Consider the following 16,849-nt stretch of genomic DNA (forward strand, 5'->3'; position numbering starts at 1 on the left):
AATTAAATGTAAACTGAAGTGTTCTGCATAAAAACTGAAATACACAAAAATACAACAGCCCAATGATAAGAACCAAATCTATACATTAAATACACACCTGTCAGTTTCATACTTAATAGGGAAATAGGAACACATGACAAATAAAAGGATAGAAAAGGAATGAAATAATTACACACTGTTATAGATAGCAGGGCTGCCTGTTGTAAACATACAGTAAACAATCAGTACAACAATGTACAGAACCAAACTTCAGGTAAATAAATCATTCTGTGCTCTAGAAACATGCAGATTATAGAAAAGAAAAGATAATCTAATCCTTGATATCTAAAAATAGCTGTTTTTAGCAAGGCTACGAGGCTAGAGTTTTATTTAGCTAAGTGAGCCTTTTAAGGCAAACAATGAGCAGAAAGTAATTATTATATTGTATGCATAATGAAGAGGCAATTGCATACTTTTTTTCATTTTCATCCATCCTTTTTCATCTTCTACAGACTGGAGAAAATGTTTTGTTTCATAGTAGACAGACAATATGCAGTGCAGTGATTCAGACAGTACATACCTGAGTGTGTTGTGCTGAGCAGTGAGACAGAGGAATTGTATTGTACTCACTTACATTTCAAGAGTGGGTTGCATCAAGGCACCATGGGTAACCAAATATTTACAAGGTATAGAGAATTTCCCTGGTTCAACTATAGTTGTGTTGAAATGTTGTTGAAGTGAAGTCTAAAATCTGTTGCTTGAGTTAAGCACACATTCTGGTAGAAATTGTTCCATCCAAAATATAAAAAAGAAATACACAAACCTGCAGTGTGGTTAAAGTGCACAGATGCATTTTTGATTTGTGATGTGGCTGCAGCAACACTCATCCTGAGCCAACACACTGACTGTACTGTGATGATAACCAGCTGACCTTACAGTATGAAGGAGTTAGTAATGTGGAACCATGGTCTGGTCCTCATCCCTCTAATGGATACAGGTGGTGAGGAAGTTCTGGAGATGCTCATGTAACGTTAATATGAAACTACGAGGACAGGATTAGTTTAAAAGCTTGTGTCTGTAATATAACATAATGAAAAAATGCCATCATCTCAATCTAAGATCCAGGGTAAATATGAATCCTTATAATCCCCAGTGTAATTAGACAGTATCAATACGATAAATTATATCCTGTCATGCTGAATCTACTAATATTGCACAAGACAAAGTGACTTGGCACAGTGTTTCTCTTCTAATTAACATTTGTTTTCCACCGTGTTACCATCTTATTGTCATCACTCTGGAGGTGTGTTGAATGGCAGGTTTATACTGTGTGTTGGAGAGTGTACATTTCAAACCAGGAAAGGATGAGAGCTTTCATTTTCTTCTCTCTCTCTCTCTCTGTCTTCTCACACTTCAGGAGAAAGATGATGGCACTGGCGACTTGCTCATCAAACAGGCACATAAGGACAAAGCCACAGTTCAGGCTACTGATGATTATGCTCAGCGGGTCAGTATCGATGACAAGTTCAGTCTGCTCATCGACCAGGCCACACTCAAAGACCAGAAGACCTTCACCTGCATGGTGGTGTCAGGAGTCAACCTCATGGAGTATCCTGTCACTGTTGTTGTTCACAGTAAGTTTCATACTGAATCTATATCACTCTCAGACTATGTGTACAGGACATGTTGTCATACATGTAAGAAACACACATACTCATATTTATCTAAATGTGTCAAATATGGATGTGTATTTTGAACATAACAAACTATCAACACAAATAAGGGGAAAAGTAGTTGTTTTTTTCTCTCAGAATAATCTAACACTCCTCAAACGAAAAAAAAAAACAGTAGAAGAAATACAAAAACATTTGTGTTAGGAAAAAAGAAAAAAATGAGGCTAAATCTTGTCTTCTTTGTGTTGGCCTGGCAGTAAGACTTCATCCACACCACAACATAGTGCTCAAGCTCTGATTTGTAAGTGAACTGATTTTCACCACATGTCAATGTGGAAAGGCAATAGTGCAGAATAGTGTAGCATGTAGAGACCAGAGTTATAGTGTTATTAAATTGCAAACTGAGTGTAAAGCTGTACCGTTTTGCAAAAAGTGTGTTAATATTACAAAGTGAGTGAAAAGCAGGGAGGTTTTGCAGGCTTGGTAACAATCACTGTTGTGATTAAGTGTTCAAGCATTCAGAAAAACTAATGAATGTATCTATTTAACAGGTAGTGACAGAGAGTAGCAAGTTGGCAATTTTTATATAAAAGTTATGATTCTTTGTGTATTTTTTCTTTCCTTTTAAACAAGTGAAACAAAAGTCCTGTTAACATGCACCTTGCAACATAAATATTGAGAAGCCTCAAGTCATGACAACAATCTGATGTGTGTTGGACCTGCAGGTCTGAACATCTTGTTTAGCCTGATAAAGATCACTGTAATAAATGTATTCCTTATTCATCATCTCCCACGCTCAGAGACTAAACAATCAAACTGAAACACTGCCAACAAGCCAGTTTTACATTACTGAAGAGATTTTTCTCATATCAGATTTGTTTCCCAAAAAGAGGTCAAAACAAGAAAAACTCATACAGTCACAAAACTAACCAGAGCTGCACCCCCTCCTTATATTCAGTTTTCATTTATGCCAACCACAGTTATGAATATCCAGCCCAACACTCCACATAGTTCATCTAAGTTCATAGGAATTCAATGAGATTCCAACTTAATGTCCTGTCACTTTCTTGGCTGTAGGAGATGATAAAATAAGCAGTAGAATTCAAAGAGGACATTGAAGAGAAGATGTATTAAAAGTTTGACTGTGTGAAGTTGGGGTGAGTGTCCCTTACCCTCACAACAGCCATTAATTAAGACTTCAAGAGCGAAAAACACATCAGATCCACACTGATGCAGCCTGTGAGAGGACAGAGAACACTTTACTGCTCTCAGCTCTCTATCCACAAATGTCCTGTCATGTGTGAATAAAGCCATAAAAGAGAGCTGAGAGATCACTGACAGAGACAGATGGATGTTAGGCTTTCCATGTCTGAAAGAGCTCTCAAGACTATCATGTCACTTGTGGAATCTTGCATCTTACATTAATAGTTTCTTTTTGAAACCATGTGCTGCTGATATGCATTAGCAGTGCTCTCTGAGGACTGGAACAAATACCAATGTTTATTTAATGCAATGTGTAGAAGTGTCCTCCTCTGTAAACATTAACACTCATTCAGACTGATGTGTTGAGCAGAGGCCAACACATCAGTCTGTGCTGTTTCCAAGAAGATTTATAAAAAAATCAGTACCACTGACTAATTAACCAGCCGCCAAAAACAATTACATTAGTCAAGTTTATTCAAAGATACATGGGTGACATTTGGGAGGCATCTTTGCAAACAAACAGCCTGATTTTAGTTCATTTAAACTCAGTGCTATCCACTCTGAATTTGTCTGTTTTGTTTCCTCTCACACAGTTCTGAATTTGAATTTCACTCCCTAAAACTGTCCATGTATCACCTGCTAATGGGCTCTGCAAAGCCAAGCTTGAAATAGAGAAAGGATGTCCTACAGCTTGAATATTAACAGCACTATAAGTTAGTTGCTAAGCATTGAGATGAACCGGGTTAGACATGATCAATGATTTATTTGTGTATAAGCTTAGAAATGATTGACAGTATGAAAAAAAGAAGGCAATCTAAACAACTCTTCAAGTTCTACCAAGCCACACTCTACACACATTCTAAAGCTTGAGTCTCTCCTTTGTGTTTGCAGAGAAACCATCATCAGTGGAGATCATGGACAAGGCTGATATATTGCAGAAGGACAAAACCACAACGGTGAGATTCACTGAATACTTCATTTCAGTGTAGTGTAGAATACAAGTGCTAAACTGTTCCATTAGACTCTGTGAATCCTGCACAATGAATGTGTGTAAAGTCTGGGAGCCATCCTGCAGTGTTCAGTACTGAATGTAAATACTGCGTTTTTCCACTTGGGGAACTACTGTTTGTCTGTTTGATTGAGCTTGAGAATTTAGTATTTTCAGTACGGCTCTGCACGTGATATGAAAATGAGCTGTGACTCAGGCTCACTGGAAACTGACATGTTGGATAATTTACACAGTTGTCCAAGCAGCCTGAGGCGTTAGAGGACGTCAAGAACAGAGGGAAAAGAAAAAGACGTTTTGTGCAAGATTATACACTTTTGTGCTGTAATCTCAACTCAAATTTGCATTTATGTGACAGTTTATTTTCAAAGCATGCTGGCTGATGAATTCATTACCTGCAGGTAGCTTCTGCTTTCCATTCGGAGCAGTGTGGCAGTGTTTAACTAGAACACATTGCAACAAACAAGTTGTCACCTCTCTATTTTGGTCAAAGTTACGTTACTGTCATATGATGCTGGAACTGTGACCGAATACTAATTTGAGAATTCTCACTGTGGGTGCATTCAAGGACACTCTGGTGTTTCAGATGTGACAGACAGATGCTAAACAGCACTTTTTTCATATGATTAAGCAACACATTCATACTGTGCTTTTCACAACATCCATGTTTTGTCTCCTGGATTTAATTTTCATTAATGAAATGTTTTGTGGTTTTTGAACATCAGAGCATTTTAAATTACTCCACTAGGAGAGTTTTGAAAAATGGTGTCTGCACACAACTTCATTATCTGCATTAACATAACTTTACAATGATGAATTCTCACATATGTCACATAAGCTTTAAGGATTTATACATTAGTTTTCATTCTGTTATGAAATGACTTGAAACCAGCTACTGCTTGGTAGGTGAGATCTAAAAAGATGCTTTGGTAAGTGGGTCAGTAGTAAGACATCATTTGTATCTAATGGGATAATATGGGTTCAACTGTAGACGCTACTTAACTTTCTGCAATCCTGCAATAAATATAAACTAATAATAGAAATAGATCATACAACCTGTGACAGTCCTTAGGTTTTGGCTCCTCTGAGCTGTGAACCGCTAATTGTAAATAAATGTGCCTTGTTTAGCAGGAGTGATCACGCATAGTCATTTTCTTAAGCATGTGAATGCACATTTATACATCAGTTGTTTTTCTTAATTATTCTGCTGGCTAATGAGCTGTTTAACAAAGCTGATACTTCTCTTAGCTTAGTAGAGGAGTTTACTGTGTCACAGTGTCTTCAATTTGAAAACAAAACTGTCTCATTAGAGTGACTCTATAGTTGTCATGTTACAGAACAGAAGTCTCACTCACATCATGATATGTTTCAGGCACTTTTTTCTTTCTTTTTTTTTTTTTTTTTACCATTTCCCATTTTCTGTAATAGTGTCAGGCAGAGTTGATAGGAGATTTGTTCAGCTGCAGTGAAAGTAGCACTGTGGTGAAAAATGACTGTAGTATCAATGTGTGTCTTATGATCATTATTGAAGCACAAAAATAACAAATGGAGTTGTCAGCACTCACAGATAAGTGTATATCACTACTTTAATGATGCGTAGCAGCAAAAGAGCAGAGGCGTTTCAGCCTTATGGGTGAAATGTTACAATCTCAGCGTTACATGACATTGTAACAGTGAAAAAGCCCAGAGCTGAAATATGTCTGTGTTTTTGCTGCTGTGCATGATTAAATAACTGATACACACTTATCTGTGAGTGCTGACAACTCCATTTGTTACTTTTCAGTTTTTTTTTTTTTTTAGGTCAGCACCCGTTACTCCCTCAAGATTGTCAGATGAGCATGCCAATTTTTCTTTTTCTTTTCTTTTTTTTTCTCTGTTACGCTACATTCAAAACCACCTCACATGTCAGAATGTGATAGCAGGAGCACAAATGTGTCTCTGGGCTTTAATAACAATGCCTATATTTTAAAATCAGAACCTACTTTGATTCATAGTTAAACACCCACTACTGCTAGAGTTTCTCTCCTTATTTAGCTTTTTGTTTTCTTTCCCTGAAAACACACACACACACACACACACACACACACACACACACACACACACACACACACACATACACACAAACACACACACACATACATACACACTCACATTCACTCCAGTGAGAGTAACTCTCGAGAAAACTTTTGAAAAGCTGTGGGTGGCATATTCACAGCGGTCATCTGCCTCCTCTCTCTAGCAAAGCAATGCACATTTCTCCCACTACCACATGCAGTATATACACATTTATTATGGATCAATGAGTACTGCTGCCTCTATTGGTATTCCCACCTAAAAATGCAGGTACTATGGAACAGCTCTGAGCATTTTGTAGTGAGGGGAGAGAGACAGAGAAAGATGTAGGAAATACAAGGGGGGGAAAAAAAGTGGGAGTGGAGGGATTTCAGATTTGATAACTTGTGAGAAGGATGATGGAGGGCACGGTTGCTTCATACTCAAGTGGAATTCCAAATGAGAGGAAAGTGTCATGATAAGTAGTGGAGAATGCAGCAAGCCTTAACCGTCTGAGCTGTGGGATATCCGCGCTCACATTTTCATTTGGTCGCCAAAATCAGCCCCGATCTCAGCCCCTCGCTTCTGAATTCAAGTGTTAATGCTGGATACTTGTTAGATTAGAAAGCACGTACTGTACCAGTCTTTTCTTCCTGAACAGCAGTATCAAGCTGGTGCTGCCTGCAGTTTCTGAAGGACAGAATGATCTAGAAATCTGTATTGTGGAAGTGTATTACTCATGAAAGTGAAAGTACAGCGAGCTCACATCAAAGTCACACATTATACAAATTTTAGGGATGACATACTATATGCAGGAACTCCAACCAGACACAGTTTTCTCCTCATTTGTTCAATTAGGTATAGCTTGAGGCTGAAGTGATTCATCAGCTGCTAGTCGAATACAGATTTCTAAAATATCTGCTTACAACTACATTATAATGTTTTTATTGAATGCTTATTATAAGATTTGTAAATGCTGAACATGGGGGTTCAAATTAAGTGAATAAAGAAAGATTATTAATTGAATACCTTAATCAATAATAAAAGCAAACTTAACCCTTACATACTGTTCATATTCTGACTCATAATTAGTCTCTGCACCAATTCACATTCATAAATTCACCATCAGTCATTAATACATGTTTGATTCATCTAATGGAAAAATAGACATTCACAATCATTATTTTATGGTTCAGGAGAACATTATATACACTATGGAGTATACAGCAACATGCTTCAATGCTGATGTTTGAATTTGTTTAATAAACATAGGTCAAATTTGTACATTTGCATATATGAAAATGTTTCAGCTGATGCATTTAATGATGCATTTTATTTCCATTTTTATATACTGTGGTTCACATTAGGGACAGTCTGGCTAAAAAAAACAGTATGTTAAAATAATATTTGCAACCTGAGTTTAATAATATGAATCTGACATGGAGACACGGCATACATATTCATAGAAATACATGACCTGAAAAATAAGAGCTTTATGTCTGAGGCTCACCAAGCTGCTGTTGTTTGATCATAACAAGGTGTGTGTGCGTATGTGTGTGTGCGTATGTGTGTGTGTGTGTGTGTGTGTGTGTGTGTGTGTGTGTGTGTGTGTGTGTGTGTGTGTGTGTGTGCGTGTGTATGTGTGTGTGTGTGTACCTGTATCAGACAGCAGACAGATTCTTGTTTGTGGTGCTCAGGTCAAGCTAATTGCCTGACAGTGACAGAAGCAATGGAAGCATACGTCTGTGAATAATTTTGTTTTCACATTTTTAGATTGAGAGGAACAGATGCTACATTCACTGATCACCTCTGTTGGTGGGTTAGACAAACATCAATAAAGTTTGTCATCAGCAGATAACGTAATGACCCGTTACAGTGTTATAAGATGTTTCCTGACAGGAGTCACAAAGGCAGATGTGGAGCTTCGTTTTCTAACAGTTACTGCATTCTGATTGGTCTTCTTCCTCAGCACATTAACAACCTGCATGGGATGATAATAACAAGTTACTGAACAGCAACATACACTACATCTAGCAAGAAGTTTACAAAAAGATGATATAGTATATTGAGGGTTTTTTATGCTTTTTGAATGTGATGGGGGAGAAGCCCATTTGAAAAAAGAGTTGATCTGAATAAGAGAGAAGAGATAAACATTGTACTTGGATAGCAGCCCATGCTCTGAGTCGGTACAGTAAGTCATTTAAATGGAGCTGTCCTCCTGGACCTACAGTATGTTAAAAGCTCTTTGTGTGACTGCAGACTATCGGACGATGGATGGTTGTTGTGGGATTTTTTATCTTTCTCAGACAGCACATTCAGCCTATCTTCACTCCTCCTGTGGTCAAGTTAAATAGCATTGCATTCTCCAGCCTTCCTCTTTAGATCACACATACAGCACACTGGTTAAAGTGTTGTTTTTTTTAAAATAAGGGATTTACAACACAACTGACACTGTGGAATTTAAGCCGTTGTAATTTGTCAATGGAGGGAGGCTAAAGTCTCTGGCCAGCAAATAATAGCCAAAGTGCATGCACACACACACACACACACACACACACACACACACACACACACACACACACACACACGCTTCTCTCTTAAAGGTGCGATCACCTCCTGACTTTTCCTGCTCCACATCACATAATGATCACTGTACACTTGCAAGGTTTTCACAGGGTTACTGATCAATGCGGACAACTCAACAGTTACTTCAATCACTTTGTGGCCTGTCCTCTGCTTTGAAACAAGAACGCTCCACTGTGCATCACATTTTAAGACACTCACAATCACTCTCCATACACTGGCATTTTCAACAGCTCAGTGATGGATGACAGTGTTATGAGTGACCAGCTTAAAAAATACTACTTTCTTTTTTTTTTAAAGCTGAAAAGCCTTAAGCTGAAAAAAGTAAATGCCACAGCAGTCTTATTATTTTGGTATTCAGCATGGTGATATATCACCTCCTTATAAAGCACTCCTGCTGGACGTCTGCTTTCATTAACTACATGACTTGTTGCTTTTGAAAATGGTATTGTTGATGATGTTCATTTGTAATGGTGACTCATAGCTCAAACATAAATCAGCTGACTGTTATCTTTCAGCACTAGCAGCCAGTGTGTTATCTCATGTGATGCATTATGACCGTCAATAAACAACTGAGTAAACATGTACGACATCATTACACTCGGTTCAGGTATTATTTGCAGGCATGTAACGCGGTAACATGTGTGTGACGTGGATGTCGCTGACAGCAGTCCTAATCAGATGTCGACACAGTACACATAAACACATGTTCCACCATTTATCATTCAGTCACTGTGATTAGTGATAGACATGGAATTAATTATTCCATTTTTATACAACCAGTGAAAGGTAGTGGTGTCTTCTCGACGTTTCTCAGATCAGATCAGATCTTGCCAAATCTGATACGATGATAAAGACCTGAGTCATCTGCTCTGGTGGAAAGATATGTCCTGTCTCTCTACTTAATGACCAGCAGCAGAGGACTGGTTGTACCAGGCAGCTCCCAGTCTGAGTGTGTGTAACTGTGTGAATGTAAAGCACAGAGTGATTGCAACAGTGCATTTTGGTACAATTTGATTCAATTCTACCTCTTGCCTGAAGTCTTTATACAGTTCTCATTTCATTTACAGGAAGTACCACAAGTTGGATGAAAGACATACAGAATATCAGAGAGTTTTGTTTTATGAAAAATGAAAGACTAGACTAGAGCATGATGAATATGAACTCCGAATGCATGAAAAGAAGTGACCTCTTTTTCCTGATTTGTTGGTTAAGGATGATGAGATGAGTCTCATTATTTCAATCTCATTTGAATTATATGCATCACTTTAAAAAATGATTGAGGCTGTTTACAGCACCAAATAAATATGAAATATCTAAGAATGTCCCCATTGCAAAAACTAGTCAATACCAAATGCATACATGAAAACATATCGATAGAATAACTAATAAGTGCTTCTACTTGTATTTCCTGAGAGAGTTTGACTCAAAGGAGTGTTTGTGGTGAGTCACGTCCACTCAGGTGCAGGGAGCAGCACAGGATATGAAGCCAGGCCTTTGGTTGAAGGAATGCTCTTATGACTCACTCCTTATCTGGTTCACACACACACCATATCTCTGACACTGGTGCTGACCTTCAGTCCTGAAGATGTAACAGTGAGACAGTATGCTTATGAAAACAAAAACTAATTCATGCCTGAATGAGGCAGTTGTTTGTCTTTTTCTGGCCTGTGTCCAACATTCTCCTGTTAATGCTGGAAAGCAGACGTTACATTATACAACCGTAGGACAGAGAAATTAGGCCTTCACTGAAATGGGTTTTAGAGTGAGGCTCCCAAGAGCTTCACTCTGCACTGTTACTTCCACTATTATTATTATTTCCATGCTAAAATAGCATATTATAGCTGAAATAATATTCACTCTGCCACCCAAACTAAAAAGGACCAAACATTTAAATAATACAATAATATTGATGTATTCTTATGTGAAATCAGATGCAATTGTAGCATTAATATTAATTTGGGTTAAAGACATAAAGAACCAGTTTCACATTGTTTAGTTCATACTTATTAAACCTCATCACTACCATACTGACAGAGGATATTGATGAAAGCAAATAAATAGATATGTTTAATTGTTTAAACATATTTATATTTAGTTTAATTGTGACTGAAATATTCTATTAATGTCTATTAATGATAAAATGTTACTAAAAAATTGACTGATGTTCAAAACTTTTTAGGGCCCCTGTCAGGCCCTTAGAATGGTCCTAACCTTTCACCCCCTTATCGTGCCTCTGCTCCTGCATCTGATTAGCATTTTCAATGACATGCACACAATTTGTTCAAATGTGAGTGAGATATTGTTTTATTGTTTCCTGTTTTTTTTTATGTTTTGTTCCTTTTTACTGTGTTGTTTAGGTGGGAACATGTGTTGCGGCAGATGCAAACCCTGCAGCTACTATCACTTGGACTAAGAATGGAAACCCCCTGGTAGCTGATGGGAAAGGTAACGCAGCTCATGCTTTTAGCTGACACGCCTAGAAACTTTCCAGCAGTCACACCACACAAGGTGTTGTCATACACAGATTTCCCCGGAGACCAGCGAGCGGTTTTGTACAGTGATAGGAGAGTGAAAAATGAAATCTGTCATAGTGTATCATATTTACCCAAGACAAAAGCTTTAACAGTAGACAATATAAATATATCATTCACTGTTGTTTACTTGTCAGCTGAGGATGCAGTAATACGATGCTGCATCTTGACTTTTGTCATTTGAATTCAATCACCTCTTGGATCAAACACTAACAAGTGGAATAAGAGTATGAGAAACAGTTTGGGGTTTATTTGATCCCATCAGTGAGTACCTGACAGTAAAGACAATCACAGAAGTGTAGCTGAAAGGCAATTTACACTTCAGCACTTCACTTCTTTTCTGGGATTACTAACTTTCCATTATCTGGATTGGCTTGGAACAATAAATCTTACCTGTCTGCGCTCAGTATTCTTTGTGTCTGTGTGGTTGACATCTGCCTGTCCTTTCCTTCCTTCCTTCCTTTCTTTGCAGCCATTCTGATCACTCCTAGCATGAAGGTGGATCCAGCCACAGGCCTGTCCACCACCTCCTCCACCCTGCAGTATGCCGCCACCAAGGAGGACATAGACGCAACCTTTAGCTGCAAGTCCACACATGAGCAGGCCACTGAGGAGACCAAACTGGATCCCTTTCCCATTCACTGTGAGTGAAATACAGCGCTGCCACCAGGCTCTATGACTGTATTACACTGTCTGTTTTCCCACCTGTGCACGTAGACTAAGCTAGAGTTACACCTCCAACAGGTAGTTTCAGTATTTGTTAAGTCGTTTTAATGAATTGACACTAGGGAGAGGTTTATTAAGGCTTTTCAGCTCTGTTGTTAAAAATCAAGGACAACACTGAAGGTTTGTGCAGCTACAATATAAGAGAAGCCGCACTACTGAAAATGATATATTTTGGCATTTCTTTTCAGAGGTGTAAAATGTTAGAGAAAGGAAAATAGCTGTAATCTATTAGGTCAAGGACACTTTGTCTGAAATGTAACATCTGGGAAAAGCAGGTGTAAAATGCAAATGAAAAGATTCATTATGAAGCTTCTTTAATGCAGCTCAACCTCAGCATCACAACATACAACCAGAGAGCAGCAATGCAACATCCTGTTATTCTACACACAGTATGCAGCAGTGGCCTCCTGCTTATTTTACCTGACTTTAATGGCTCACAGCTCCAGTCCACTAACATATGATTGGTGCACTCCCTCCTCTTACACTTATTTTTCATTACTCGTGCAAACTCTGATCTTTAAGATGAGGTGACAAAAATAAACTATTTCTCTCACGTACAGCTTTCTCCTCCAAAAGTGTCTCTTCAATCAATACTTCAGGTTCAGCAGACCTATTATATAACATATCATTTTATTTAGCACTACTTTATTCAAATCAAAATAACTGTGGATTTTCAATTCAATTCAAATTAAATTACCTTAATACGTTTAGTCATCCGCTGTTGGCCAATTGTCTGCCAAGTTATCTGTGTTGTGACTGACTCAATCAGATCACATCAGAAAGGGGAGATCCACACAGCAGCAATCATTTCAATGAATCATTTATTAAATATACCCATGAGGTATGTAATCAGTAGTCAGTAATGAGCATGGTGTTGGATGGTGTTGAACGGTATGCTTAATAAGTGTAGCATTTAGCACAAGCACACCCTAAAGTACCCAAGAAAAAGAAAACAACCACTCAGTCATATCAAGAAAGACCTAAACTTGACTTAGTTCTGTTATTTATCCTGATATCCTGACGGTGGTGATGTAATGGTGGTATCAGATCAGTCTGATCAGCTGCAGAGTCCAATCATTGCACATGTCCAATGGTGTGTGTCGGTTTGATAAAAGACTTGAGTAAAGGATGGTCTCTTGTATCAGCACGCCAGCCTCCTTCAGGCATCCTCCTCACTCCTCCAAACAGCAAGAAAGGAATTGAGAAGTACTTCATGATGGTTGACTGAAATGATTTCCAGGTCACGGGAGGAGCATGGGGACATGAAAATAAGATGATTAGAAGTACTCAAAGGCACCTAATACAGACAGCCCAGGGCCATCACGTCTGCCAGTTATGTGAGGAAGACTATTTCACAAGGTAGTAAAAGAGTGGGCTGAAATGGAAAACACCTGAGACTAAATATATCGTTTGTTTAAGCTGTATAATGGTTCAAAAGACCCTTACAAGATTTTCATGTATTTTGACATAATGCAGTCTCCATGATGGAGCTGTTGATCATTTACATGCTGTTGATTGACACACTGAAGACTTAGCAGCTCACTCCCTGCTAACACTCAGCCAGACCATCAGATCAATGTCTAAAATGTACAAATGCAAAATGCCTCCTGATAGACTTCCCCATAAATTATTCATACACCACACGCACCATGATTCAAGATAAGAATAACACTGTTCCAACATCCTGATTAATGTGTTTAAATATGATTTGAATAAGTTAAATTGAATACAATCCTCTCAATACTGGACTGAATACTTGGCAATAGCAGCCTCTCTAATTCTCTGGAGTGCTGACCTTCCTGAGTGGTGAGTCTAAAGCGCAAATGCTGCAAACTGCACTGATTAGCCAACTTTAGCATCATTTGAAACAGAGAGAACTTTTGAAATAGGTTTATTTGATTTGGTCATACAGTATAGTATGTGTACAATGAAAGGAGAAAAAAAGCTGTCACTCAATCTAGAACTGACTTGCTATTCAGAAACAGTATTCAAATTCAAACACATGGAGTACCTGATGCTTGATGCTACTGTGATGGTAAGAAGCACTGTGTGATGCAAGGACAACATGAGCTCAGACTCTAAAAAAACATGTCTTTAGACAGTACGTAATATAAAATATACATGTATTGAATTGCTGTGGACATTCTGACCTGTTTTATGAGCACGGGTCTGGTTTATCCTGTCCTGAGCTGAATTTGAATGACTTCATACAGCATACAGTATACAGTGCTCCATAATATTGAAATGACACAAAGCAAAAAAGTGTTTCTTTATGGTTCTCTTCACTACATGTGAAAGGGCTTCCAGGCTGTGCTATGTTGAGATAGTTGTTGATTGACTACATTGAGCTGTGAAGTGCTTGTAGATGGAGTTAGTTTATCTCAAGGCTCAGGAAGCTGCATGTATCAGCAGCATAGTCAACATTGTGTTTGCTGAGTTCTCTGCTGCGGTTGGATTTTTTAGGATTTTAGGATTTGGGGGAATTCCATCATGGAATTACAGTCATTGCCACTCTTTGTGTTCCTGATTACATTTCTCAACTTTGAAGAGCAGCTGGAGTCCATAGAATAATAAATGAAAGCAGGGATCTCATGCAGTAGCAAGTTCATGGGAGTGTTTCCAATTTGTAAGCTAGTAATGTAACAGTATATTCCAGTGTCAGGAGGTTGGTCTACATGCTTGGTGGATGATGGGGGTCACCTTTTGAAATGTGATGGAAAATGTGGTTGTTGTTTGTATCTGTTGTGCTTGATGGTTGAATTGATCCACTGTGAAAGTGATTTATTTGGCAATGAAAGCTCATGCTACCTTTTACACCTCTCAGATCCGTCGGAGAAGGTTAGCCTGCAAATTATGTCCAAGAAACCCGTCATGGAGGGAGAAAACGTGACGCTGAAGTGTCACGCTGACGGCAACCCCCCACCCAGCGCCTTCATCTTCCACATCAAGGTCAGACAGAGCCTAAACTTCAACCTTAACGAGAACAGCACTGCCTGCTCTGGAATAATAGTTAGTCATTGTGAATTCAGTCATGGCTTCTCTATACAGACTGAGGCAGCAACTCATTACCGCTCACTACAAATTTGAATGCACTTTTTTTCCCCAACTGATCTGATTCAAAAAGGCTTAAACTAGAAATTGGTTACAAGTTAAATTTCAAGTATTATACACTTTTGAGTCATTTCTAAAGATGATTCAAATCTGATGTAACCCTGTGTATTATATGTATTACATTTCTATTAATCAATTGTTATTACTGTGTGTCTTCATTTTCCTCCTTTCACATTTCCTGATATTATTTCAGAATGACAGAAGTTAATAGTTTCCTTTCTCCTCTTCCTCCTCCTCCTCCTCCTCCCTTCTCTCTCCTCCAGGAACAGAAAATGCTGGTGAAAGATTCGGACACATACACTTTGACTGCCATCAACAGAGAGGATTCGGGTGAATACAAATGCTCTCTGGCTGACAATGAGAAAATGGAGGACTCCCAAAGCATCGTTGTTAACTGTGAGTACTCATGACATATGCAGAGCCTTAGCATACTGTATCACAACAACAAGGAGAGGAATCACTGCTGCAGCACAGACAAAACCTCCAACTGTTGTCCTCACTTTGCTTTTGCCTCGAGCTCCCCCAAAACCTCCCTGTGCTCCTTCCTGCTTGATTGAAATGCCTTAACTTCCTATATATATATATAACAAGGCACTTTTATCCACTGTAAATAAAGTCATGGGAGCAGAGTAATGGTAATCAAATTTCAACTTTGAGAGCCCAGCCTGGCAGGGAGGCAGAATGTGGAGTGCCAGGCAGGGAGGAGGAGAACTAATTAGAAATTTCTGACATCGAGTAAGCAAAATGACAAAGTGTTTGGGTGGGCGAGAAGCTCAGGCAACTGATAAGCTGTTTTTCCCTCCTACCATCCACCAGCACTCCCTCAAGTAATTACTCCCTTCTTCCCAGGTGTATGTTTCTGAGCCTGCAGTTCAAATGGGTCCTATGATTGTAATAAAAAATAAGTCTGACACATTTTCCCTCCTCTATGTCCCATATTGCAGCTTCAATGCATTTCACACATCTTAAACAAAGAAGTGTTTTTTTTCAGCTCCCTACTTTTAAATTGAGTTTGTGACTGAGAAAAGAAAAACAATAGCTCTCTAAATTGGAAATTGTTTAAGATACTTTGGTGAGAGTGTGTGTTTGTGTGCGTCTCGAGGGAACGCACGCTGGTGAGAAAAGAAAAGTTGCTGTTGCTCTTTGCTAGCTGGCTGGCAGGAACGTAAACGTCCTCTGACAGATCAACACTTCCCTCCTCTTTGTGTGATGTCATTTTTTCCCCCCATTTTCCTGCCAAAACTAGATGATTAACTGTCTTCCAAAACAGCAAGTTTGTACCCTCCACTGAAATACACACACACACACACACACACACACGTACAGATATATATAAACAAAGTGCTAATGCGATCATTTTCTAAGTGAATACACTCTCACATACATTCTGGAATATAAAATCAGCTGTTTCTACATTGCTAGAAAGAAGCAAAGCAGGTTGGATGAGAGATGCATTATAATAGTGCATTGTATTTTCCAGGCGTTGACGCTCTATTTGTATAAAACAGGAAATGAACAGAAAACAACAATAAAGGTGGATAAGCACATCTTGAATGTGTTAACCAAATGAGACGCCGTCACTTCCATATCCTGTAGAGCACTCCTTGCTGCTGATTAGCTTTCCACACTACACACACATGCACTTAGAGAGGAATTAATTTGTTTTTATTAAACACCGCATATGTAGTAATCAAAGAGGAGAAAAATAAAAGGACTTAAGTAGTTGCAGTATTTTAGAAGTGGTGATCTCAGATTGAGTTTTATAATGACATTTGTGTGATTATGATTACTGACTGATTGTACTGACTATAAACATACTTATGGCAGCTTTGTATCTTGTGGTGGTATGATGAAAAATTGATTTTGAATCCCTAGAGGCTTCCTGGTCACGCTTAAATATGATATATAATATATTCAGTTTGGAGCTCGTATCTATCAGAATTTCCACATTACCTGAGCACAGCACCATGCCATGTTATATC

At 38.5% G+C, this 16,849-nt stretch overlaps 1 protein-coding gene across 3 annotated transcripts in view; it reads left to right on the forward strand.

The window, feature by feature from the left end:
- alcama (activated leukocyte cell adhesion molecule a) overlaps positions 1-16,849 on the forward strand; it is a 77,216-nt gene that overhangs the window by 46,951 nt on the left and 13,416 nt on the right. For all 3 annotated transcript variants that reach the window (XM_053332051.1, XM_053332050.1, XM_053332052.1), the window contains exons 3-8: positions 1,397-1,613; positions 3,747-3,811; positions 10,857-10,944; positions 11,503-11,673; positions 14,581-14,705; positions 15,131-15,263. In XM_053332051.1, the coding sequence (XP_053188026.1) occupies positions 1,397-1,613; positions 3,747-3,811; positions 10,857-10,944; positions 11,503-11,673; positions 14,581-14,705; positions 15,131-15,263 (799 nt within the window). The remainder of the gene's footprint in view (positions 1-1,396; positions 1,614-3,746; positions 3,812-10,856; positions 10,945-11,502; positions 11,674-14,580; positions 14,706-15,130; positions 15,264-16,849) is intronic.

Source organism: Scomber japonicus, chromosome 13, assembly GCF_027409825.1.
Source record: "Scomber japonicus isolate fScoJap1 chromosome 13, fScoJap1.pri, whole genome shotgun sequence".
Classification (NCBI taxonomy): Eukaryota; Metazoa; Chordata; class Actinopteri; order Scombriformes; family Scombridae; genus Scomber; species Scomber japonicus.